The 25459-nt window shown below is 39.2% G+C and overlaps 2 protein-coding genes across 2 annotated transcripts; both read right to left on the bottom strand.

Moving 5' to 3' along the window:
• Positions 1-33: 33 nt before the first annotated feature.
• On the bottom strand, positions 34-25313 carry LOC137292088 (uncharacterized). Its single transcript, XM_067823632.1, has 5 exons — positions 25001-25313; positions 20302-20474; positions 1223-1305; positions 660-858; positions 34-144 (listed from the first exon to the last, which is right to left on the bottom strand). Exons 1-5 carry the CDS (start codon positions 25311-25313, stop codon positions 34-36), a joined length of 879 nt encoding a protein of 292 aa, XP_067679733.1.
• On the bottom strand, positions 6813-14085 carry LOC137290976 (uncharacterized). Its single transcript, XM_067822208.1, has 6 exons — positions 13994-14085; positions 10813-11099; positions 9577-10580; positions 9101-9167; positions 8791-8959; positions 6813-8353 (listed from the first exon to the last, which is right to left on the bottom strand). The coding sequence occupies exons 2-6, from the start codon at positions 11075-11077 to the stop codon at positions 8224-8226; spliced, it is 1635 nt and encodes a 544-aa protein (XP_067678309.1). The 5' UTR covers positions 11078-11099; positions 13994-14085; the 3' UTR covers positions 6813-8223.
• Positions 25314-25459: the final 146 nt, after the last annotated feature.

Genomic DNA, 25459 nt, shown 5'->3' with positions numbered 1-25459 from the left:
TAAAAACGTCACTAACATATCTTCTTCACTGATTCAGAATAATATAATAGATTTTACGTTGACATCAAATATTTTGATGGTCTCTAGGCTATCTCTCTGTAGACGGTGTTGGAAGGTGAACAAGGTCTCGCCATCAATGTTGCACTGAAACATACACAAGATGGTTGACGTGAGAATGGCAAAGGCAATGCAGTTCTGTTTGATCCAGGTAAAAAACGCAGCCGGAGAAAATCATTATGCCTCTTTCTGCAAATACCACACTACGTCTGAATCAATATCTTCATACATATTTTTAACATGATTCCTAGAAAGACTACATACAATAAATATAGTTGGGTGTCATTTTAAAGCATGTACGTATAAATCGTGTGTGTTATTTACATGTTCAATATGTCTGACACAAGGGATAAATATTTCAGTGTCAAAACAATTAAGAATCATTTTTATGATGTTAATTTCACCTGATACTCGGTTTGTTAAAATGAAACACAATTGCAACATACATTTTGAATAATATGATTTGTATGATATGTGGAAGTGGTATTTCATAAATGGCAGTTTTCACTCAATAAAGTTGAGAATGTACATGTGACTACAAAATGTCAGTGCTTTCCAGGATGAGTACAAATGTTTTGTAGGCTATAAGGAGTATAGCTGACCTTGAACTCTGATTCCGATGACAAGATGTCCATTGTAAACATTTTATCCACTGCGAATGGAAACGGGAATAACAAGGCCGTCTCGGAGGTCTGCCATGAAGAAGACACACGGCTGTTCCGGTTGACCTTTGACGTGTCAATTTTCACTGCAATCTTCAGGAGGTAATCTCCATTTCCCGCAATGAATGTCACAGCAAATCTAAAATAATCATCTGTATTTCAATTATATAATTTTTCCTCATCCGGTCTGATTGCAATAGATGTTTTGTTGTGTAGAAATATTACCAAGATAATTTTGCTTCTCATATTCCTGACAACATTGCTGGGAAATGAGCATGTCGCTGTGCAGTAGTGGACAACTGACCAGTGGCGTGCCATTGTAGGCAGACATATCACACAGATGAATGAATTTTGTCCTCTCCATTTTAATTGTGCACAGTTATTAAAGGACTAATCTTCATTCTGCTTGTGTGGATGGAGCAACCGTTTTGCTAAGGTCGAGGATCCGGAGAGGATTGTACATTTTGGCTTAATGTGTAAAACCTAAGAGACTAATTACGTACGATGTCGTTGTAGGCGTGGCGACCAATGAGAAGCCGGAGTCCACTGGGTGGAGATATGCACCGCTAAGTGATACTGGAGATGTCTGGAAGAGAAACAGAGATTCATGCTGAGAGAGAGAGAGAGAGAGAGAGAGAGAGAGAGTGAGTGAGTGAGAGAGAGAGAGTTCGGCTTACTGCTACTACTGGTTCTAGTACTGGAAACTGCATGTAGAGAGTTCAATATCTCAGCCAGGGGATCTTCATTTTTCCTATTTACGATTAATAATATTTAGGAGATTTATCGGACTCAATCAATGTTGATATGATATTATTGAATGTTTTGAGAGAGCATCACCATTCGCACTTCCTTACAACCATAGTTATTTGGAATGTAGTGACTGTCGCTTTTGAAAGATGATTGGTGTATGACATGTAATTTGCATGTATGCAATTTTCATTTTAAAACAAACGACTAAAAACAAATACTAACAAATGTGTGATGCAAGATGAGTGTCAAATTAATGTTCTACGTGATTTCTCGGCCTTCTTGAAAAAAACGTCAAAATCAAGAATGGGACCCCATGCACGTGTATGGGGCTACTGCGCTGTGCACATGCATATCATGCGTTATGTTTAGGTGTGGTAATAGAGGGAAATGGTGGTGCGTTCATAAGATGTCTGTCCTTGAAACGTTTGTTAACGTTTACACTTCCTATCAAAATTGAAAGTTCATTATCCCCTACTTTTTTTAAGAGTATATACTGTGACGGGAGAAAACTATACATTAAGAACAAATATATTTTAAGGTTCAAAATCCAGTTTTCTAAGGACATAGCAACTAGATTAGCTCATATGCTCTCTGAAACCAGTTAGAAACTATGTAAGATATTAAAGTATTGATTAGCAACACAGTATGAAACAGGCTACAGATTGCCAATTTCAAAATTGTGAAATGTAAACACATCATAGCATGGATGACGCCGTATTTCCTTAAAATAAGTCTGAACTGATGACCCTCGCCCCAAACAACTACATCTACGGTATCATCTACCATCCTTTCACATTAGGGACTAAGAAATTCCATCAGCTAAAAGACTCGCTACTTTGACGTCTTCATGTGCTTTAGGCCCAAGTTGTTTTCAGTTTCAGGAAATATTTATGTAAGTTAGTGACAATATACCACCAGTTCACCAGTTCAGAAAACAATATGTACGTATATTACATTCGAGAACTCAGGCAGGCCGTGCTGGACGCATGGAACAATCTGCTTGTTCTTTGCAAACCCATGTCATCGATGAGGAGACGATGTCAGAGGGTGATTCTGGCATGGCAAATACACGCACTTCTGATGACCCCCAGTTAATATTAAATGTCATTTTCACTGGATTTCATTTCAAGAACTTCTGTTGTTCCACAAAACATTAAAACGTTGGCAAGATGAAGACATTTTTATCAAAATGTGAATACCTTTTGTTGAGGACTAGTTATGCATTTAAAATGTTAGATTCACAAAACGTTTACAATATACGGAATATATTCATAAATATCGCTTACATAAAGGAAAACACAAAGTTGAAGGATGAGAACTATTTTTATGGATATACAACTTCTCCGTGTATAGGCGACTTTTCGACATAGATTTTGAAGTCGTTGTTAAGCAATTTGTACTGTTAGTATAGGGCTAGTGTTGTACGTTCAGAACGGAATGAACGATTTTTTGTTAAATTATTTCCATTATATTTAGGTTGGGTTTGATGGGATATGGCATAAGGCAGTACATACCTGCTTAGTAAACTTACTCGTTGCCATTTACTTAGGTGTGCAAAATCACCCACGTGTTTGAAAGCATTGTGTAACGGAAAATGAAACACTCACTCAACATTTTTAATACGCACTTTATATATATACAGTAAGTACAGTACCCATATGAGCTAATTCATATCTGGAGCTCTGGTCCTAGATTTTCAAGGCTCTCTTAGCGCTAAGACAGTGGTAAGTTAATGTGAATGAATGGCATTTACGACTATCTTATCGTTAAAAGAGCTTTGAAAACCTAGATCCTGGACCTGTGTAGATGTGGCTACGTCACCGCCCCCTATCAATAAACTCTGACACGAAAACGTCACTGGATCACCTAGCTTCAACAACTGCTTCACCAGTCAAGCCTGTGAGGTTTTAAACTGCAATAGTTTGCGTATTGCGTCCTAGAGCAAGTTACTAACGTACGCTTCAGTGATCCGTTCCGCAATCCGTTAGGGTAATCGTACTATAAACATACAGCAGTCGTTACGCCCCGATCATTTGGAGGAATTGGGAGACATCGTGTCAACAGTCACTGTTCACTGGTTTAACTGATGATGGGGTTAACAGTCTCTGAAACGTTGTATTATAAAGAATAAAAAGAAAATGAAACCAGCAAATTCCCTATATTCATCAAATAGCACCTTCTAATTTGCCTGTCAGGCATCTAGCTCTGATCATTCATTTTTAGTTACTTTATGCAGTGGAAACTGCCGCACTGGGGTGTTCTCTGTGGTGCATAAGAGCCAACAGAGAAAACGAGATTTACGTTCAATCATTAATAATACATTAGTTACATTCTTTTATGCCTGGCCTATGTCGTATCGTATACAAGACGAGATGAATATATGACTAAACCTGATTTTTATTGAGAATTTTAATTATTGGACAACCCAATGCAAGTGCGTGAGTTTAGTTTAGTTTAGTTTAGTTTAGTTTAGTTTTCAATCAATCAGTTGCAAACAGCAGTGTTCCAGCTATATGGCGGCGGTCTGCAAATAATCGAGTCTGGACCCAGACAATCCACTGATGAACAGCATGAGCATCGATCTGCGCAACTGGAAACCAATGACATGTGTCAACCAAGTCAGCGAGCCTGACCACCCGATCCCGTTAGTCGCCTCTTACGGTAAGTATTGGTTATTGAAGGTCAATATTCTAACCCGGACTTTCACAGATACGACACCGCCAGAAGTCTAGTGGATAAAGCAGCTGTCCAGACAAGTGAAGGTCGGTGGTTTGATTCCTTGGCCTCGTCATACCACATGTTAAAATGGAAGGTGTCTAAATATGGTTTGAGCGTCCCCTATAAACACTGACATGCTAGCCAGTGGATCTGTCAAAGAGTTAAAAGGGTTTTCAACAAGTGAGACCGATAACGGCAGTTCCGATATAACAGTCACAGCCAGTAATACCCTCTTCACACTGACGTATGAAAACCGGTTATCTTATTTTCCTGATACCATCCAAATAATAGTGCTATGATTTTCTCACAACAGTTACCGTTCGTTCAAACATTTAGTACACTGGCCACGGAACTGATGTGAGAAGTATTGATATAGACATTAAGTTGTGGGTTTGTTGCTTAGCAACGTATAAACATACGACATTGAATGCGGCCAAGACATTAATAATGATTCCTAGTATTTGCTCAAACAAATCAACAGTGGGTAGTGTAGCGCTGTCATGCGAAACCGGAAGACAGCTGTAGTCTCAGACACCGTGTCATGTATTATTCCTGCCTTTCAATTTGCCCTTAAGCCAAAGAAAGTTTACAGAGAATTATTTTCGAACACTAGGCTACATTTCAATTTATACGTCTTCCGACACGATTTACACATGAAACATGTTCCCTCTTAAACTAAGGGACTGGTATTACATAAAACATGAAGTCAGTCAATTGCCTTGAATTCAATGGATCTGACAGAAATCATGAGGCTTCACAGAAAATCCAAAGGATTTGCTTCGATACGTTATATTCAAGAAAAGAACCAAATCAGTTCATTCCAAAGTTGTATTGAAAAGTTGTCACCAAAAGATAGCGACTATAGGCACGCCTCCATCTGCAGAGGTCAGACAGTCCCCAGCTAGAGTAAACGACTCGTGATGTTTAATGAAAAAACAGATACGTGACTTCCTAATTGTTAACGTCTATGTTAAGAAGTGAAGAAACATTTAAGCATGAATTAGGTATGTTCGTCAGAACCAGTTCCATTCCCCATCTGGCTATACTATTTCTTTGTGTACATGGATTGAAGTTTCTGCTCTGGCTGGCAAACTTAAGACACGGTAATCTGATCAAGTAGCTTCATGTACATAAATCGAAATTTCTGTTCCCGTTGGCAATTTTAAACAAGGAAATTTGTCCAAGTGTTTTTTACGTACACTGTAAAACTTTCCTGTAATTATTTACGGTAAACTACTGGCAGCTAGGCTGCCAAACTTTTACCGTAAATAACACGGTATACCGTAAAAATAACAGCAATTTGTAATAGTATTTACCGTAAATTTTTACAGTACACTACTGTAAGAATTACAGTGTCACTGTAAACATTTCCTGTATTTTACGGTAAACTACTGGCAGCTGGGCTGCCAAACTTTTACCGTAAAAAACACGGTATACCGTAAAAATAACAGCATTCTGTAATAGCATTTAAGATATAATATAACAGTAAACTAAGGTAGGACTTACCATACAATGTGCTGTGCACATTCCTGTATTTCTACTTAACTTTAGACTTTACTATCAGGGTTTGAACGGTGAACTAACTCAACCAACTGCAACCTAATGTCATCTAACCTCTGCGATAGGATGCTCTAATATATATCCATGTCAATAAAAAAAGACTCAAACGAAGTTTGAAGAACATTTATTAAAAGAAGAAATAAATCTGAGTCCAAGCATTGTAAGTGACACCATATCACAATGATCAACAGCTGAAAATAACATCTTTGGGATTTATGTTGTTTGACATTAGTCAAATATAAAACGATATTATTGGAAAATGGCCCATTCATATGCTTTCATTTGATGAAAGATTGCAACAGCTCATTGCCGATATAGGTAAAGTGGAAAAGAAAAAAAAACATATTGCCAGTATAGCATCAGCAAAATCAACCTGATAATGTATTAACTGAAAACAAACAATATCTAAACAACTTCTGGAAAAAAAAACATATTTGGCGATCACTGAACACGAAATTATGCATTTCTCTTCCAGCAATTAACTCAATGAACACAATTCAAACAATATCTAAACATCTAGAAAGACATGTTTGGCTATCATTAAATTTGAAATTATGCATTTCTCTTCCAGCAGTTAACTCAATAACTTCAATTCAAACAATATGTAAAACACTTCTGGAAAGACATGTTTGGCTATCATTGAATTTGAAATTATGCATTTCTCTTCCAGCAATTAACTCAATGAATGCAATTCAAACAATATGTAAACCACTTCTGGAAAGACATGTTTGGCTATCACTGAACATGAAATTATGCATTTCTCCTCCGGCAATTAACTCAATAACCTCAATTCAAACAATATGTAAAACACTTCTGAAAGACATGTTTGACTATTATTGAATTTGAAATTATGCATTTCTCTTCTAGCAATTAACTCAGTGAACTTAATTTAAACAATATCTAAACAACTTCTGGAAAAAACACGTTTTACTATCATTGAAAACGAAATTAAGGACTTCTCTTCCAACAAATTACTCAGTGACCTCAATTCAAACAATATCTAAACAACCTCTGGAAAGACATGTTTGGCTATCACTGAACATGAAATTATGCATTTCTCTTCCAGCAATTAACTCAGTGAACTCAATTTAAACAATATCTAAACAACTTCTGGAAAAAACACGTTTTACTATCATTGAAAACGAAATTAAGTACTTCTCTTCCAACAAATTACTCAGTGACCTCAATTCAAACAATATCTAAACAACCTCTGGAAAGACATGTTTGGCTATCACTGAACATGAAATTATGCATTTCTCTTCCATCAATTAACTCAATAACTTCAATTCAAACAATATCTAAACCGCTTCTGGAAAGACATGTTTGACTATCATTAAACTTGAAATTATGCATTTCTCTTCCAGCAGTTAACTCAATGAACACAATTCAAACAATATCTAAACATCTCCTAGAAAGACATGTTTGGCTATCAATAGACACGGAATTATGCATTTCTATTCCAGCAATTAACTCAGTAACTTCAATTCAAACAATATCTAAACCGCTTCGGGAAAGACATGTTTGGCTATCATGGAACTTGAAATTATGCATTTCTCTTCCAGCAATTAACTCAGTGAACTCAATTTAAACAATATCTAAACAACTTCTGGAAAAAACACGTTTTACTATCATTGAAAACGAAATTAAGTACTTCTCTTCCAACAAATTACTCAGTGACCTCAATTCAAACAATATCTAAACAACCTCTGGAAAGACATGTTTGGCTATCACTGAACATGAAATTATGCATTTCTCTTCCATCAATTAACTCAATAACTTCAATTCAAACAATATCTAAACCGCTTCTGGAAAGACATGTTTGACTATCATTAAACTTGAAATTATGCATTTCTCTTCCAGCAGTTAACTCAATGAACACAATTCAAACAATATCTAAACATCTCCTAGAAAGACATGTTTGGCTATCAATAGACACGGAATTATGCATTTCTATTCCAGCAATTAACTCAGTAACTTCAATTCAAACAATATCTAAACCGCTTCGGGAAAGACATGTTTGGCTATCATGGAACTTGAAATTATGCATTTCTCTTCCAGCAATTAACTCAGTGAACTCAATTTAAACAATATCTAAACAACTTCTGGAAAAAACACGTTTTACTATCATTGAAAACGAAATTAAGTACTTCTCTTCCAACAAATTACTCAGTGACCTCAATTCAAACAATATCTAAACAACCTCTGGAAAGACATGTTTGGCTATCACTGAACATGAAATTATGCATTTCTCTTCCATCAATTAACTCAATAACTTCAATTCAAACAATATCTAAACCGCTTCTGGAAAGACATGTTTGACTATCATTAAACTTGAAATTATGCATTTCTCTTCCAGCAATTAACTCAATGAACTTAATTCAAACAATATCTAAAAAACTCCTGGAAAAAACATGTTTGGCTGTCATTAATGCAAACCAATCATTACTTAGTATTGCAACTGCTAGACTTTGCCCTCTCATGCCTCGATCCATTCAAAATCGGCAAGTTCGTTGATGAGTTTGAGAACTTTCGCACTCATAACTGTCTTTTTTCTTTTTCCCTTGCAACCTTTTGATCCCTTGTCTGGATTAATGCGAACGAAGCATCTGGAAATGAAAGCAGTGACGTCATTGTTTCTGCGTTATCAAAGCTATTCACAATAGATACATAGGACTAAGTAAACTACATTTACAGTTTTCGGAAAAAACAGAAAGTCTGCAATTTTCAGAAGCCGTTCATTTATCCTACAGCCATTTATCTTGATACTGGAGGGTTGGGCCAATGAGATATTGGTCACATATACCTTTAACAAGCAGACAGGACAAGGGTAACATCTGTTATCAGTGAATCTAAGCTTGAAGTCCCTGGTAAGTAGAACAGAGGCTTCTGAGGGGCATTGCTCTGAACCACAATTTACGTAAAAGGTGAATATGCAGAACTATTGCTCTTGCGTGAGTCTCTTTAACCGGATTCCATATAGTTTTATCCGTCTCTAGCTGGTTGCTGAATTCAAGAGTCTGTTTAAGATACACGTTTAATTTACCTCTGTATGAACTCAAGTGTGGCAGCAGACCCAGTCTGATATTCAATGTTAAACACATAGAAAGCAGCGAAGAGCATAGCAAATGCATCAATGAAGCTGTTAAGTCTTGGGCTGATTACCAAATGGTCACACATCACAGTGTAGTGCTGGCCAGCTAAAACTGAGTCACCTGAAAAAGATGCAAATGATATCAACAAGCAAGATGATATATATATTTTATATAGATCTAGCAATGTGACCTTCTTTCTGTAAATCCTTAGTACACAGTAGTGGTAATCTGACAGATTGTTACTGACACCAAAGTACACACCATGGACGATCATCATGGGGTTCTCAGGAGTGTCCATTGCTTCAATAAACTCTGGTGTTGAGGTTACCTGTAAATTTAAAAATCAGGAATGTAGACATAACTGAATCATGTCATTCCTACAAAAAGACAGATTACAGTTATGGATTTGATAGTGTACTGTTTGAATATGTCGGGGACTGTGACCTACAATAGACATTTTGCATATAAGGCCAGTAAAGACACATTAACCTGTCAAAGCTATGATATCACAGACATATATTTTCCAATGACAGGGTCACAGGACATTACAGATATTTTGGCAATCCAGGAATGAAGCGTGAATTTCAAGGGGCAATGAAGTGACATGGAGTAACTCGTCTTCCCTAACAATTTTGTTGTTCTCCGTAAACTACTGACTGGGAAAAAACATGAACTAGCTGGGTATGAACACTTGTGCCAACCCGGTACAAAAAAGTAAATGCTTTTGTTTCACTTACATCAGCCACTAGAAACAGGGATTCCTGTTTCTCGCCCATGTACTCCATAATGCACAATAACACAGCCACCAGCCACGCTTTGACATTGTCATTTTGACTCTGTCTGATTGCTTCTTCAAATATATGCGAAGACTTGTGTGGCAGTTTATTTCTGAAAAATCTGTTCATTCTCGGAGCTTTAATCCTGTATGAATTGGCCAGTGCATCCTTCATGTTTATTCCAACAAGTTTTTCAAAGTGATTCAGCATTCCTACAGTGTGAAATAGAAATGGCCACTCAGCTTTTATGTTTGCCATGCTTGCGCCATTGTTGATCACGCTCCTGAGGAGGGGATATACAGTTTCCATCCCCTTTGCAATGACTTCTGCATCGACTTCTTTTGGATCACCCTCATTAAGTTTCAAAAGTTCTGCCTGAACATGTTTTATTTTGAGTTCATCCTCCTCTTCAACATGTGGCTCCCAGTTTATACAGCCATAGGAATCACTTCTTGGTGCAGAAATGCCCGAGTTTCTGCTTCTGTCGGCATCAGATGAGTCAGTATCAGCTTGCCGTCTTTTCAAATTATGTTTAGTTAAACAGAGTTTATCAACAGAGATTCCTCGATTGAGATTGTCATTTCGCGAGATTAACCTATTCAACAAAGATTCATACCCCGAACCCACAACATCGTCATCTATCCTGTCCTCAAGAGAATCTGGATATTTGGCCACGGCTCTTTGTGCAATGATAGACAACTGTCTTTTTGTGGCTTGCACAGTCACAGATCTGACCATATCCATTAAATGTCTAACCAATTTCCTTTTCAGTGTAGGTACGAGGCGCTGTTTCGATTCTAGAGGCTTCATGACATCCCTTGTCATAGAACTCCAATTTAGGTCAAGTTTGAGTGGCCAGTTAGGGTCTCTATTTCTACCTTCAAACACAATAGGTGGCGGTGGAGGTGGTGAGAACGTACTGCTGGTACTAGGTGTTGAGCAATCACTTAGGTCACTTTCAGTTTCTGAAATACATAATAATGAAGAGAAGAAATCTCACTGTTTATTATGTTATCATTAATCGTATCAGTTTTACTTTAGAATCTAATTGTTAGGATACATCTGCATGATATCATATTCCCCTTCTGAAAGTTATGACAAATCATGTACAACTGCAGTTATTCAACATGCCATATTTCTATAAAGCAATTATTTCACAATGATTAGATTCTTACAAGGCATTATGAAACGTCTTACCTGCAGAGGTTAATAAAGGCAGTTTCAGCTGACACGCATGCTTCAATAATTTCCTGGCTACTATTGTTTTGAGGTGGTTTTGGCCTTCAGTTAAGTCTTTCTCTTGGACCAAAGATAAATCCTGCACAGACTCTACCCCAATCAACTTTAGTTTCTCAACAACATGTTCTGCAGTCTCCAGGTTTACAAATATCCTCATAATGTAGTCCTTTAAACACTTATCAGCGCAATCTGTGTGGTTAGAATCATCAGATGTACTAGCCATTGTGTCCGCGTAGCACTGTGCCCTTCAAAGAGAAATAGAAACTGCCTGAATAAAAGTACACAGACAATGGCCAGATATCTGCAAAGTCTGAAACTGGCAAACAGTTCAGCTCTTTGCATTCATTTTCATTTTCAAAGCCATGTAAACCCATTGTTGGCACGGGTATGGACTGAATAGACTTAAATACAATGAGGACTGTTTTTGCTCTAAGTAGAATGATCTCAACTTTACCAAGCATCAAACCTTTGTCATTCTCTTCAACTACTAAATAATTGCCAACTTTGTACTGTACACCTCTGTATACGAGTTGTAATGATGAAACCGTATTGGTTTCGTTAACATCATATTTTGAAACTGCCTTCAAGACTGACTGGCTATAGATACTAGGTGAAAATGGTGAGCTATGATCAGCTTGTAGTTCACTCTGAAACAAATTTCCAGTCATGTAATATGCTTGTAGGAGTTGATGTTTCTGTGCGAGTGTTTTGGCCAAACTTTTATAGTTTTGAAGCTTTCTAGCACATTTCTTGAAGTATGAGTGTTTGCTTTCAAAACGAAGGGTCCACAACTGGATCAGGGGACCATTGGACGCGATTAGCTCAGGGTAATGATAAAGAAAATGATGTTTTGGTCTGAGGTCTTGATTAGGAAAGAGGGTTTTCCTATAATAGAGATACTCTTCAATGATAGAGTTCAAAGTAGCTATTTTTGAAACGTTGAGTCTGTGACTGCAAATAATTTCAGTAACTGTTTTCAGTAACAGAAACAGTTGCCAAACATCATTTTCAGCATCAGCCACACAATTCCCTATTAGTAGGGGAAAGGTTCTCACAAAAACCCAATTCTGAATAGCATGACCTGACAATTTATCAGATTTTGCCTTGACAAGACTTGGCTTGTCAAGAGCATCACACTCCACATAAGAAAATTCTGAAATCCGTGTATTTAGGTGTTCATAAGTGAACCATTTCACGTTCCTTACAAAGTAATCAATCATCAGCATCATATCATATGGTACAATGCCTTCGAACAGGTCATGGCCTAGACATGGGGGCAAACCACTTGTCACATGGAAACTGTTTAGCTGGTTGAATACGGATTCATGTTTGATGCCATTATGGTGAGCAAGGTCTGGATTTTCATCTAAAGCCTTAAGGGACTCTTCATAAGTGTGTTTTGTTCTCTTTACACCTCTGATTGGTAGTACTGACCCTCTTATATCTGTTTTTGTTGCTGAACAGTATCTACAAAAGTTCTCACCACAAAAGTTTTCCAAGAATCCACCTATCATGTGCGATCCAAGGTTGTCACCTAGGATGTAAACTAAAACCCCTTTAATTTGTCCATGTCCAGTTTCAACACCGTTTACTTCCACATCATGTAGATCCCTCACTAACGGTGAAAATATCTTGTCCTGTCCATATTCCTTAAGATATGCCTCCCTACATAACAATACGAGCTGCATATGATCTATATTGGAACGGCGATAAGCAGGAAAATTTCCAAGGGTATAATACACGCCAATCAATTTGTGTTTCTTTCTTGCTGATCCCAAGGGATTAACAACCTCAAAAGCATCCTGGTACAGCAAGATCTCAAAGCAGGCTTCTCCACTACTCAAGATGGGATGGTTTTTAAATAGAGATCCTTGATGAAGACTAGTTAAAACATCTTCATCATCAATCTGTTCAGACTTCTGACACAAGTTCATAGAATCTCTCTGATATCTATACAGTGCTAACAGACTTTCAATTACTGAAACATACTGAAATGTTTTCCGCAATTGTTTATTGCTATATCCAAGGAATATCTCTCGAGGTTCTACGAAAGGAAAGTGTTTCTTGTAGAAATGTGATCTGAACTTTTGTGATCTCAATGGTCCATTGTTACAGGCAGAAAATATGTCACTTGATTGAATTTCCTCTCTAACATTTCTAATAACATCATTATCTGTCCCACATAATCTTAACGTTTCTGTGACAGCATGTTTCACAAACTTTTGACTAAATTCATGCCATGAATTAAACTCTTCAATAATGCTTTGGATTGTTGAAACTGGAAGCAAATACTTGCTTTCTAATTTCAAATAAAATAATGCCAAGTTTCTCAAATATTGTTCATTCGTGATGGGGCCAAAGTGACTTCCTTCATCATTCCAATTTTGACTTTCAGATACATCAGTTTCATCTATATCTCTGTTTTGTAACGGAACTATGACGTCGAGATCATTATATTCACTGACAGCAATAGCTGTGGTGGCACCATGTTCCGAGTCAGTCAAAGTTCTTGAGAGATGTTCATCGCAATCTATAGTTTGGTAGGATTCTTCAACATCCTTTTCTGCTTGTTGGAGTAGGTGTACAGAGATGTGGTGAATATCAGAGGTTTGGTGCTTGCGAGACAAATGTGAAGAAAATGATGACTTTTTATTGAAACGAAGGCCACAATTCTTAAACGGACACAATACTTCCTCATGTAGAGACAGGTGTTCTCTTAAATGTGATAAATGCTTACTTAGACTGTCAAAGTGGCTTCCACACCATTCAATACTACATTTCAAACATGTTCTGACCCGAGTAGATTTTGACCTACACACGTGTAATTGTCCATGATCTCTCAGTGTATGAGATTTGAATGCAGAGTAAGTATGAAAGGCCCTTTCACACGTGACGAAACAGCATGGAAACTGTATATTTGGAACATTAAGGTGAAGCTGGTAATGGTCAACATAGTGCCTAAGCGTGGACGTTTCAAAACTACAACATTTGCAACCAAACATAACCTTCGTGCACAACTGCGAAAACTCGAAGAGACGGACAACGCATATTCCCTGGCAAAGACATGAGACTATACTACAAATCAGTACAGCAGAAACCAACATAACTATTCCTCAGATAATTATATCATATTCCATACCAGTAACCTGTGATATAGCAGTTGACATGCGGTTGTCAGATGTCTTGTCAGCCTGTCCCAAACCTCAAACAATGGCGGCATTCAAGAAAAACGATCCCACAATACATCTGTTTACGGTACGAACGTAATATTGACGGCACTTTACCGTATTTAGATATTACGGTGGAGCGCTTTTAAAATAATACAGCGAACTACCGTATATTTTACGGTGAGGGTTTACAGTGTAGTCAATCTTCACTTATGTCGAGTGGTATTCCAGAAGCTCCAGCCATGGTTCATATATACTGAGGAAAACAAATAAAGGAACACAGTAAACTTCAATCGTTCCTTTAGTATTTTCCATTTTTCATCAGGAGCCCTGAACAGTGGGAGGACATCTGCGAAATAAATAAACAGAGGAACACTGCCATTCCGTGGCGTTCTATTATTTGTTTTCCTTAGTATATAAGGCGACTCTTGAGATGGATCCCCTTCAGGGATTCGAACCCAAACTTTCAGAATCAGGCACCTTAGTGCCAGCACAAAAAGCCGACTAGTTGCCTGACGCTGAGAGTGTGCGTTCGAATCCAGGAAGTACTTCCTGGTAACCTTATCTAAACATTTACATATTGTGACACTGGAACTATAGAACTGGCTTGTTCCAACGATATGACTAGCCATTGCATGTGTGCATAGTCACACGCCCGTAAAGTATTCCGTAATCAATTGCTTGGAGAAGCATTTACTGATTACCCAATGAAGCGAAGGGATTGGCCAATAAACACAAAGACGACACGTGGTAATTTCTTTTAGGTGCTTTAACCACTTACTTAATCAACTTAAGTGGTGTGTCTGTTTTAAGCTATTGTTATCTACGATATTCAGGTTGACCTGAACCTATCGCTGACGTTAAACAATATAATCCCCTTTGTTAACACCGACAACTGTCGGTTGCTTTCAAAGAATCGAATGCGGCGAGCAAATTAGGTTAATTTGCCATTGGTTAAGTCTTGCCTTTCAACTTCACAAACTGAAGCCAAACAGCTTAGGCTTGATGTACTTGGGCTCTTTTTAATGCGTATATCACATTCAGTATATTGTACATCAAGTGAGATATTCTGTATATCACATGCACTATACACTGTGTCAGCTGCTACATATACAGAATCTTTAAAATCTGCGCCCCAAATTGCATTCTTGGATGCACAAAAACACTCTTCCCTTCGTCTGTGGTTCAATGGGATAAGTTGACTCACGATGTTTACTCACAAATGCTTGTCAAAAGTTAACTTGTGGCGATAAAACACGATGTGAAACATCATACCATACATACGCCACTGGGGTAAAATGGAGTTTGAGTCATTTGGGGTTAAAACAGGGTGAAATTCATTGGGGTAAAAACGAGATTTGAGAAATTGGAGTAGAGACGGGGTTAAAGTCACTGGGTTTTAAAGGGGGGTTAGTCATTGGGGTAAAATTGGGCTTGGGTTATTGGGTTTGAAAGGGGGTTTGACTCACTGGGGTAAAAATTGGATTTCAGTCAATAGGGTAAAATGGTGATTGAGTTCTTGAGGTATAAACGGGTTTTGAATCATTGAGTCATTGGGGTAACATGGGGTTTGGGTCGCTGAGGTAAAGGCAGGGCTTGAGTCATTGGGTTTACAACGGGGTTAGAGTCACTGGAGTAAAATAGGGCTTGGGTCACTGAGGTAAAAAACGGGCTTGAGTCATTGGGATAAAAAACTGGGTTTGATTCACTGAGGTTAAAACGGGATTTAAGTCATTGGAGTAAACACGGGACTTGAGTCATTGGGGTGAGAACAGGGTTTCAGTCATCTGAGGTAAAAACGGGATTTCAGTCACTTGTGTAAAGCGGTTAAGAGTCATTAGGGTTAAACAGGGCTTGAGTCATTGGATTAAAATGGGGTTTGGGTCACTGAGGTTATATTAAAACGGGGCTTGAGTCATTGAGGTAAAAAGATGGTTTGAGTCATAGGGTAAAAACGGGTTTCCAGTCATTGGGGTAAAGGGGGTTTATGTACCTGGGGTTTGTGTCTGTAGAGTAAATACGTACACGGGGTTTGATTCACTGAAGTGAACACGGAATTTCAGTCATTTGGGTGAAACGGGGTTAGAGCCTTTAGTGTTTTAACGGGATTTGAGTCACAGGGGTAAAACGGGGCTGGAAACATCGGGGTGAAACAGGGTTTGAGTTATTGGAGTAAAATGAGCTTTGGGTCACTGATGTAAAAACGCGGCTTGAGTCATTGGGATTACACGGAGCTTGAGTCATGGGGTAAAAACGGGATTTCAGTCACTGGATTAAAGACGGGGTTTGAGTCATTGAGCTTAAAAACACGGTTTCAGTCCTTGAGGTAAAAGGGTTTTGAGTAACTGGGGTAAAACGGGGTTTGTGTCATTGGAGTAAATACCGGTTCTGCTTCACTGAGTCACTTGGGTAAAACGAGGTCAGAGTCTTTAAGATTAAAACGGGATTTGAGTCTTTGGGGTTAAATCACATACCTAGCATTTGATGCACTGGGTAGTTTAAACGATCACGAAGGCGCCCAGTCTTTTTGCTTGCGGATTCAATTATTTAATCTCCTAATTATTTTTTTCGTTCATCCTTTTGATGTCCAAAGGCTGCCAAACAATGTTTACTTGATTGACTATTTCCTTCAGCGTGTATTTTTTATGAATATTCTGAGCTTCACAATGTTGTTTCTGCTGACAAATAGTACTGCAGTATGGCACAGCAACTGGGGTATTCACGACTCTTCTTCACTAGCAAACAGTCTAATGAATCTGTTGTATTTTCAAAAAATCACGAAGCTAGCAACAGACAATGAGATCCAACCTGTCAATCAAGCTGAATTTGTCTCTCATGTGAAATTTCTATACAATATACACATGAATTATTCAAAGCCAACTTTCAGCGGTATTATTTAGTTTCTTTGTATTTTGGCAATTCCAAATGACAAATGAACACAGCTGAAGCAATGATGAGCCACGTGGCCATGTAGATAGTCCGACATTGTCAGTCGTTTTTTTATAATGCAGATGTATTTTTAAGTCCCAAACGGCTTATTTAGAACACACCATGGCTTTATGTAAATTAGGGTATATTGCCACTTATATTACGAATTGTATTGCAAATGACACTTTTAAAATACTCATTTTGAAATGACACTTAGTTTCATTGTGAGCGACAGCTTACGTAAAACATAATTACCTCTAATACTGAAACTATTAAGGGTGTAGCTTCCTTTGAGTCTCGCTATCGCTATAAAAACAAACAGGTAGGAGGCGTCCTCTGAAAAGCATAACCAGGGACCCCTTTCACAAAGCTCTCGTAGCGCTTCAACTGTCGTAAGTCAATGTTATAGTGTACTGGCAAACAAGGATACGTGCACCGTTTACTTCTCGTAAACGCGATCTCCGCGTCGGTCCAACTTATCCTTGTTTGCCAGTAGGAGGTACGAATGCTACGAGAAAAGTTACGAGATCTCAGGCTTGTGAAACGGGAAACAGGACGTGTCTCAGACGGTGGGAGGGGTCGGGCTGGGGATAGAGATATCACCTGAGATAGGATAATCCTTTAGGGGAATTAAACTGAGGAAGTAAACGACATGTCATAACAATTTACAAATAAGATCCATTTCTGTCGATCTCCATGTGGTCAGGATACCAATAGATCTAAAGACATTTAATACGATCTGATTCAAGGTTTTCTATGGGTATCATACTATTTCACATATATCAACATGAAATTTAGGGAAGAAAGACGCAAGATGTTAATCAACAGATGATGCATATTCTGCACACAAGAAAAAACATAAAATATGCTTTATGAACGCTTGTACTTGTAGGCGGCACATGCACTTCATGCCTGGCTAAGCGACCTAATTGCCATCTATAGTCTGATCTATTGTTTCAACAGTTATTCGTATTCCAGTTTACGAGCAAACATACTTTTTCTGGATATCCTATTACGCATCCCACTGAAAGCCCAGCTAGGTCGGTGTGGGTTATTCGACATGTGGTATTTGCAATTGTATAAACGCCTAAAATCTTTGGTTGCGTTTTCATTTCCGACAGTACTTTGACACTTCATTTCCAGACATGACAAATACATTTGATAAGAAATTTCATGTGCTGCCTGCTACCTGTTTGTCTTTATAGCGAAACTCAAAGGACGCTACATCCTTAATAGTTTCAGTATTAGAGGTAATTATGTTTTACGTAAGCTGTCGAACAGTAAGCTGTCGAGATGAGAACCGTATCTGGATGTAATGACCAATCTCTAATAGAAGCAAGTCTCTCTGTTATGGTCATCATGATGCTCTTGACATCAGCTTCACCCCAAAATCACCTAACGCCCTTCTCACTAATTTTCCATATTTACTTGGGTGTCTCAAACGTTGTAATCTTATGATTTTCTTGTTGTTAGATATGGCTTTCGACTGTTTGATGTCTCTCTCAGCCAAAGTGACAGACGTCATTAGAATCTGCATGATACACTGGGCTGTTCCCTCAACATCACATTCAAACGGTGTTTGTAAAGTCTCTACAGTAAGTGCAAATACTCGTAGCACATCGATTATTTTACGAATGGCATTCTGTTGTAATAGGTCAACTTCATTGTTGCACCTAACAGAATTTGGTGACCAAAGAAATGCTGTGTGATCCACAAATGAATTCTGATGTCAACTAGGATTACAAATCAATCCACATTGCTGCAAAGTATTTACAACTGCGGGGCACAATAGAATGCAGTACAAACGTCAATGCAAATGCACTTACAATGGCTGTTACAAAATAGAATACGAGTTGTAATGGCAAAATAGTCAGAGAAAATATTAATCACAGAGCCACAACAGCTGAATATCCATTGTGACAATAACGATCTGCAAAGCTTTCTGGCCTTAGTGTAGTGTGTAGTCTCCTCATATATACGTAAATGGTTCAGAAACGTCTTTACGAATCCTTATTTTCGAAACGTTCGTAGCCCTAAGAATTCTTAACTTTGATCGGATCCAATCTGTTAAGTATGGACCTGAAGTTCTAGGGCTGTGAACGTTTCGAGAATAGCTAGCCTAGAATAATTCACACTGTCCAAGACGCTTCCAGGTCCCGATCCACAAAGTGCTCGGAACGTTACGACACATCGTATCTCTGTACTTTATCGTTAGCTTACAAATGACGCAATGCTACGAACGTTTTGAAGATCGGGCCTTAGGACCTTAGTTAATACATCGTGCAGGACTGAAAATGAAGTCACCTTAGAAAGTGGTTCATAAACTCATGCTCACGGTACAGTCGGAACCGAACAAAAGACATGTTAAAAGAGATTGGTTATAAGTATGGAAAGTGTTTTGCTGTATATAATTACTATGGGCAATTATCATTTTGCGGCTGCCACTTGTAAAATTAGTAAAGGATGAAGATTAAACTATGCAATATATCGCGCGTGGAAGTATCCCAATGTGCCAACGCACTGATTGACATGGAATGGCGTATAATTTAGTCTTGCGTTTCCATGTATGATTACACAAAAACATTCACAAGCTAACGAGGTACAGTAATTCAGGAAAGTATGCTGCAAACTGTGGTAAGGACATTGTTTTAACAAGAGGATCCCACTGCTAGACACAGCACCGGGACTTTTGTCTGTTAATGTCAGAAACTATTATGTACTTAACACGAACTCAATATTATGAACACTGGTTTCTAGGTAAGGTGAATTTGTTGACGCGATCGATTTGGTTACAAACAACACCGTGCACTTGTGATGCTGCTGAAATGAATATATATACTCATGATACAGTCACAATTAATTTTCTACCCTGCTTTCAGCAGAGATTTTTCATAAATGTTTAAAGTGTTTTGTCGCTTCCATTGTTGTTGTTGTTGTTTTGGGTTTTGGGGTTTTTTTGTTGTTTTTTTTCGGGGCGGGGGGGGGGGGGTAACTTTTGTAAACAGAATACATAAATATGGACGATTACTTTTATGAGATATCACTGTATACGAAAATTGCGTTTCTTTGCTGTTCAGTACAGATATTTCACGCGGAAGAACTGTCAGCCGTGTTCCAGTCATATGACGGCGGTTGTTAATTGTTTGAGCCTGGATGAGTGAATGAGACCATGAGCATCGATCTACCACGCAATAACAAGTCAACCAAGCCAGCCTGACCACCCGATCTCGTTAGTCGCCTCTTACGGTAAGAATGGGTTGCTGAAGATTCGTAATGAATGCACCTATGCAGGCGTTAGGCCAAACGCTGACCCGAAGTAGAGAGGAGGTACAAACAATTGCTAAATACTCACTTGTTCAATACAAGTTCCATTTGGTTGAGTCCAGACTGACGATCCTGGAAAACAAAACATCGTCGCGCTGGTTCCAAGAAACGCTGTTGTATCGTTGCACGTTGATGTTGTGGCAATGACGTCATTTCTCCAATAGGACGTAGGTAGGGACGGGGTTGGATGGCCACATAGAGCTGATAAGAAAAATATTCATCGACTTTGAATAACACACTGCTTGCAAAACGCTTTTGTGTCTCTTCAGGAAGTATTGATAATTGCGATTAAAAAATCGAGAAATGTATACGAGGTTGCCATTATTCCGCACTGAAGAGTATTACAGTATGTAACGTTGTATAAGCTTGCGAGGGAGGAACGAAAGTCAGCACTGACGCTGATGTTTCAGAATTACTTGAACTGAGCCGTGATTCTCCTGATGGAGTTCCATCAAAATTTCAGTGGTATTTGTTAAGCAAGATGTGTCAACAAGAAAAGAAGTGCATCGGTTAAACACAAAACATTTCTTCAGGTATCTATTCATATGTACTCAAAGACAAAAGTTACTGTGACATATTGGCAGCAGTATTCACCCCTGTGTTAAGGTCATTGGTTCAACCACATGTGGTCGTCTAGATTACCACACTGACCGCATCAGTGAACTTGGATTAAAATAATATATATCTCAAAAAGAGCACAACTCATCTGTGATAAGAATACCTTTATACCTATAACGCATAAGGAGGCGAATCACCAAACTAAATCTGCAAGTAATGCGTAACGCTGAACTGAACCTAAGTATCTGAGGACTGTACCTTAATAACCTTCAAATAGAACGAAGATGGTGAATATTATCATAGATATTGCTCATGGAGATATGAAGAAATTGTCATCTACCAGTATAACAGTAAGCTCTCAATTTCGTATGAAGCCTTACATGCTCATAAGCTAACATAAACATGAAGAATATGAATCTTCATATTTTGATGTAACAACATTATTAAACATACCCATAACAGAACTATGGTCTATTACTTGTAGTTAAGTGGAACGCCAGACTGAAGGTATGAATCCAAGGAACTTTCCAACATATTCCTGCGTCCAGCGTACCAAGGGGCCATAGTTGGTGTGAGTCTACCGTGGGAACTGCCCCAACTAGAATGGTTTAGGATTTATAGGAGTTTGGCGGACGTCGGAGAGGACAACGTCTCGCTTGTCCAAGAGAGATTGAAACTGATACTTAAAACTTAGTAAATGTGTTTCTCAAGCATCAGGTTTTAATATATAGCGAAGTGATTAATTAGTCGTATGTGCTGAAATCTGAAAATGAGATAGCAGGCTTTAGTGGCTACTAAATCTTATGGGCCCATTTGCAGGATACAGAATTTAGGATAAATTCGCGAGACCATATAAATTGCACAGAATTCAACTCAATACAGGGTTTCGTCACACATACAAACAAAAGATATATATATAATTCATGTTTCATTACATGGAAAGTAATTTTTCAAAGTAGGGCGACGACCAACAATCCATTACAACAGAGCACCTGGCATATACAAATGAGCTCAGATGAGAGATGAAACGATGCCTAACGTCGTACTTGCTTTCGCTCATATGACGACGTGCATGCATGTGCATGTGTAGCTGCTTGTACTAGCCCGGACACAAGCTGGTTTTATAGAGCTAGAATACCATGCCGCAGTTAAGCATGAATACACCACTCATATACATTATTCCGACAACGAGCCGACAGTTCTAGTTGTGCTCTTCAATAGCGAGCCCAAAGTTCCGCTCAACATGTACCATATTTCAACATCCTTTGGTATGCCACAACCCGGGAACGAACCTGCAACTTTCCGCTCATGGGGCGGACGCTCTAGTCACAAAACCATGGAGGTGGTCCCAAACAATGAGAACAGACTGTTTTTAAGACAAGTTTTAATGATGCTATACATTCTCATATAATGTGCTTTGGGATTCATTCATACTAAATCATGCCACAATCCCCTACTGAGGGGAATACCCAACTCAGACACGACCAGTCCTTGTTGTACCTGTTAATGCCGAACGGCAGACAAGGACCTACAGCTAACACATTTTAACGTCTTTTGGTATGACGCGGTCGGGGATTGAACCGCTACCCTCCGTTCTCCGTTCAAACCACTATACCACTTAGGTAGGCCATGATCAAAAGCACAAAAGCGGGATTCAGGAGGCCACTAGCCTAGGTAACTAGCGAGTGTGTCCTCCCTGTGCATTCATGCTGACCTAGCATCTTCGACTCTTTGAAGTCACTTCTAATCAATAAAGATCCAGGGAAATTAACATTCAGAGATGTTTTATGGATTCGAATAACGCCGAACCCGTCTCTCAATTTCATTCCGGATATGTTCAACGGGAGACAAATCTTGCACTTCAGGGACAGAAATTAACATTTGTTAATTTATACCTATTAAGATACTGCTGTAAAACCCAAACAGCGGGAGATCGGGTGGTACTATCTTGAAACGTCACTACAGATTTGCTCTGTAACACATGTACAACTGAGGTGAATGACCATTTGCAAAATCTCGTTTCGTCTGGTCTCGTCTCGTCACTTAACAGCATTCTAGTTCCCCTTAATCGCATTCATTGTTGTCTGTGATGTAGATCAAACCAACGCCCGTCCAGAACCTGGTGTAGGGTTCATCTGTGTGTGCCCGTAGGCACATGTAATGCTGTCAGATCTTTGAAGAAGGAAACCGTGGAAAGGAAACATATCCACAAAGAGAACCTTTACTCATTCACTCCGCTCAATGTTGTATGCTCCACTGCAGGGTTGGACGCGAATGCCGCAGACGCGTACAGTGATTGAAGGTACAGGTATATCTCTGTTGCCAGTTTAGACACTGTGAGGCTTGCTACCTGGGACCCGGTTCGGGAGAGTGTCGATTTTTCTCGAATATGTCATGCATCTTGGAAATTTCGAGCAACAGCTTAACTGCGTTTCTTCGACCACTTTCTCTGGTTCAAATCCAAAAACTCATTCACAAACTTACAAATGAAAATAAATTCCTTTGACTACACTTTTCGCCTCTAATGAAATCGGTTTCGGTAAATAATGAATATTGTCGGGCGCAGAAGGAATATCGTCCCTTCTTTTTGTTTATTACGTATTGCCAATAATACTGATCAGTGAAAGACTGTCAACGATACATCTGGAAATTCTTGAACAACTCACAATAAATACTAGCTACAAAAGAAACTGGGCTCAGGAAATCAAAATATATATTGGCACTACATTTTCACCGCAAATACAGCTGTAAACACAGTAACTATGAACGTGCTGTGCTTTGTGACGTTCGCGGTTTCGGCATGGCCGTTCGTGCACGTGCATCCCAAATAAGTGTGTGGATCACATGAATGAGAAAACAGATGTCGATATGGAACGATTAATAACTGAGTGACGTTTCCTTCCCGTGAAGGAATGTCTCAGTGTCAGGCCGCTGTGCATTTCCACTGAGACCGAAACACGATTTCGACATTGTTAAGACGTTATGAAGACAACGGTGAAGTTGTCGATGGTCAGCGTGCATGTCGTAACCGTGTCACAACGCCAGAACAGGACACTTGGATACGGGTGACATATTTCACAGCTTCCAGACCGCAGTGACCACTGCTCAGACCATTTCAGGACTTCCACATGTCCATTCCAACAGAAAAAGGAGCTGCTTAGGTCATTACGAGATACGACCAGCTCGTATCGCCATACGAAGTCTCCTGACGCAGCGTCGTCGAGAACAACATCAAAGGCGTCAGTCTCTGTTGTGTGGAGGACCGGCAAGTCCAGACTGAACAGCAATGGGTCGGTCATGTAGCCTTGTGGGTAAAACGTTCGCTCGTCACGCTGAAGACCCGAGTGCGATTACTCACATGCGTACTATGTGTGAAGCCCATTTCCGGTATCCCCCACCGTGATATTGCTAAACGCGGCCTAACTCTAACCTTACCCACGCTCAATGAACAGTGACGGGTGGCGACGGGTCAAGACAGCAGACGTCATGGAAGCGTTCAGTTCAATCCTGTGTAATAGAAAGGACTCGCTTTGGGTGTGTCAGAGAACCCTTTAGTTGTTCTTCTGGCCATTGTGACAGGTGTCGACCAATGCGATCAGATTCTTGGAACAGTGGCAAATCCGGTTGTTCAAAATTATAACCTGTGCTTGACATTTCAACAAAATAATGACCGTCCTCACACGGCGAAGGTTGTCATGGCTTTTCTTCAATAGACCAAACTCTAAGTATTCCCCTGGCCTGTCAGGTCACTGGATCTCTACCTATGGAGCATGTGTGAGAAGGAATGGAGGGACGTGTACAATGTGAACCAACACCTTGGTGTTGTTTCAGCAGAGATTATGGCATGCCATACCAAAAGCATTGCATAACATTCTATAGACTCCACGCACTGCTGTTCCCGCTGGTAGGTACACCCGTTACTGACTTTGTGACATTGATGCTCGACTTCTACCCCACAATAAGACTCTTAACGTTAATGTTACAGACACTATATATGCTGTTGTCTTCGTATTATCTCAGTACCCACCTATTAAAACCTTTGAGCGTTTGGTTTTTTTTCAAGTTTCCATTGAATTCCTAACAATGAACAGTTTCTTTTTAGCTGGGTGGCTAGAATAGATAATGGTGTTTTAGTACAAAATTAGTTAAATGAACTTCAATGAACTAACCTTCCATAATGTAGTATTTGTCCCCACCTGATCCCGTTCCCGTGGCTGTCCGAGTCTTGTAGGCTGCGTACATCTCACACTGGCCACTGTTGGCGACAAACCTCGCCCCGACACATTTGGAGTGTCGAAAACATCTGCTGACACAGTCTAAAGATTCCGAGTTGTTCACTACAGAGATTATGTCTGCAGAAGTAAAGCTGTCCGTTACATCCGCCAGTTTAAAGAAAGTTTTACACTCTTGAAATCCAGAGACAAGACAAACCACCCCGATAAGAAAGCCACAAATTATTGCTGTTATTTGCAATATCGTCATCGAAGCTGTTGAAGTTAGTGCCATAAGTTCTGTCGTCACACCTTCATGTGGCTCAGGAGTGTGTTGGTAGCAATGAAGTGTCTGAGCGCCTGGAAGATCGATACCGCTTCATTCCAATAACTATACCCGCCATTTCGTTCCATCGT

This window comes from Haliotis asinina, chromosome 7 (genome assembly GCF_037392515.1).
Source record: "Haliotis asinina isolate JCU_RB_2024 chromosome 7, JCU_Hal_asi_v2, whole genome shotgun sequence".
Classification (NCBI taxonomy): Eukaryota; Metazoa; Mollusca; class Gastropoda; order Lepetellida; family Haliotidae; genus Haliotis; species Haliotis asinina.
Note: the sequence above shows the minus strand (reverse complement) of the source record. Positions and strands in the feature narration are given on the sequence as shown.